Source organism: Myotis davidii, unplaced genomic scaffold (genome assembly GCF_000327345.1).
Source record: "Myotis davidii unplaced genomic scaffold, ASM32734v1 scaffold937, whole genome shotgun sequence".
In the NCBI taxonomy this organism is placed as follows: Eukaryota; Metazoa; Chordata; class Mammalia; order Chiroptera; family Vespertilionidae; genus Myotis; species Myotis davidii.
Window position 1 is genome coordinate 876,796 of NW_006288252.1, and position 2,280 is coordinate 879,075.

Consider the following 2,280-nt stretch of genomic DNA (forward strand, 5'->3'; position numbering starts at 1 on the left):
TCAGCCCAGCACCCCCCGTGGTCAGCCCGGCACCCCCCCGTGGGTCAGCCCGGCCATGGCCCACAGCCACAGCCTCACCTTCAGGCGCAGCATGTCCTCGCCTTCCAAGAACAGCGCCAGCTCCTTCCAGTTGAAGGAGGCGCGGGCGCGGTAGGCATGCAGGGGCCCCCTGGGGAGATCGGGGAGCAGGGCCTCCTCGCTTCCTTCCACACTGGGCGCCATCGCTCCACGTCAGCCTGCGCAGCGATCACAGCCCGAGTCAGCGAGCTTGTCTCTCTGTTCACGCACCTCGAGCGCCTGTGTACGCGCAATGCGTTACAAACGAGAGCGAGACTCCAAAGGGCTGAGGAGAACAGACACACTTAGCGCTAAAGTCCCTTTTCTCCAGACAGAGGGGGAGGCAGAGCTCCCTGAACGGACAAAGGTGGCCAGGGGGCGGAGGGAGCAAAGGGCAGCCCGGGGCTGGGTGGTGCCAATGTCAACAGGCCGTGGTCCCCGTGCCAGAGGGCTCCCAAATCCTCCCCATCACTGGCAGCTTCCCGGCCGTCCACCCTCTCAGGGAGGCCCTTGAACTTGGCATGTCCAACACTGAGCACCCCTCAGCCCTGACCAGCCTGTCCCGCAGGCCATTCCACAACCCAGCTGCCATCCGGGAACCCCCTCTTCCTCGGGCCCCGAAGCCCCACACGCCCCTCTTTAACGCCTTCTGAACCTTCCACGACTCTCCACTCCTATTAAATGGAACCTAATAACCCCGGATTATCGGGCAACCCCTGCAGCCAGTGGATGTCTCAACCGTGTGGCAACACCCAGGACTCAGGTGCTCTCGTTTCTGACTGACGAGACTGGCGCCTGTGAAGGGTGAAATCAGCCCTGGCCAGTTTTGCTCAGTAGTTAGAGCATTGGCCTGCCCAATGAAGCAAGGGTCCGGGGTTCGATTCCTGGCTGAGGGCCCGTACCTCAGTTGCAGGTTCCCCAGCCCTGGTGGGGATGTGTGTGGGAGGAAACCAATCCATGTGTCTCACATCCATGTTTGTGTTTCAATGTTTCTCTCTCTACCCCCCCCATCTCTGCTCTTTCTAGAAATAATTGTAAAAAATATCCTTGGGCCCTAACCGGTTTGGCTCAGTGGACAGAGCGTCGGCCTGGGGACTGAAGGGTCCCAGGTTCAATTGCGCTCAGGGGCATGTACCTGGGTTGCGGGCACATCCCCAGTAGGGGGTGTGCAGGAGGCAGCTGATCGATGTTTCTCTCTCATCGATGTTTCTAATTCTCCATGCTTCTCCCTTCCTCTTTGTGTAAAAAAAAAAAAAAATCAATAAAATATATTTTAAAAAATATAGCCTTGGGTAGGGATTCAAACAAAAAAGAGAGTGAGATCGTTGTCCAAGGTCTTGCAGCTGTTGTCAGGCACATCCGCCCCAGTACCAGGACCTTAAGCAATCAGCGAGCCCCGATGGCCTCTGTCCCTGAGGCCACCGACATTACTGCCGCCCGGAAGGGTTCCACACGGCCTGGCCTCAGAGCTCGCCAGCTGGGTGAAGTCGCCTGTTCAGTCTGTAGGTCCCCGCCTCCCTGTGCCTCAGGCCTGGTGTGAGCCCCCGGGGCCTGGTCTGGAGTCTAGTCCTCCAGGTCCTCGGGGGACTCACTTCCCTCCCGCTGTCTCATTGGGAGGGTGGCTGGATGCACAGAAACAGTGTAACTCTGGTTGACATTAGCCCCAGGTACAGCTGTTTCCTGGTACTTCCGCTTGCTTAAGGCAGAACCTGTCCGGCCAGCCAGCATGGTTAAGTGAGGACTCGCTGTACTAGTGGGTGTCCCGGCTGCTGCCATTGGCAGGGGGCACTTGGGGCCGTGCCCAGCATGGAACTGTGGCCTCCATCTCCTCGCCCTGCCGACCTTCAGAGGAAGAGGTGACTCTCAAATGCAGATCTGATCCTTCCCCCTCTAGGTGACAGCTGTCCCGTGACCTAGGGGACTATAGTCTGAATTCTTCAAAAAGTCCCGCAGGTTTGCCCTCCTGGCCGCCGGCCCTTGCCTCCTGTGCGCCCCGCAATTACGTGATGGCCAATGGCCAGGCGTGCAAAGCACCCCCAGCCCGGGTGCCCCCGGACCTTTGCATGTGCCGTCCCCACGGCCCCTCGCCCCCAGGCAGACGCGGACTCGACCTGCGGATCTCACCGATCACTTCAGTTCGAAGGGTCCGCGCGTGGATCAGCGCACGCAGCCCGCGCTCAATACACGTCCTTGGGCGGTAGGCGTCACAGGGAGTGCCGAGCG

The 2,280-nt window shown here is 59.8% G+C and overlaps 1 protein-coding gene across 1 annotated transcript in view; it reads right to left on the reverse strand.

Moving 5' to 3' along the window:
• ACOX3 (acyl-CoA oxidase 3, pristanoyl) overlaps positions 1-437 on the reverse strand; it is a 27,654-nt gene extending 27,217 nt beyond the window's left edge. The window contains exon 1 of the mRNA XM_015561560.1: positions 79-437. Within this exon, the coding sequence (XP_015417046.1) occupies positions 79-222 (144 nt within the window). The 5' untranslated portion in view covers positions 223-437. The remainder of the gene's footprint in view (positions 1-78) is intronic.
• Positions 438-2,280: the final 1,843 nt, after the last annotated feature.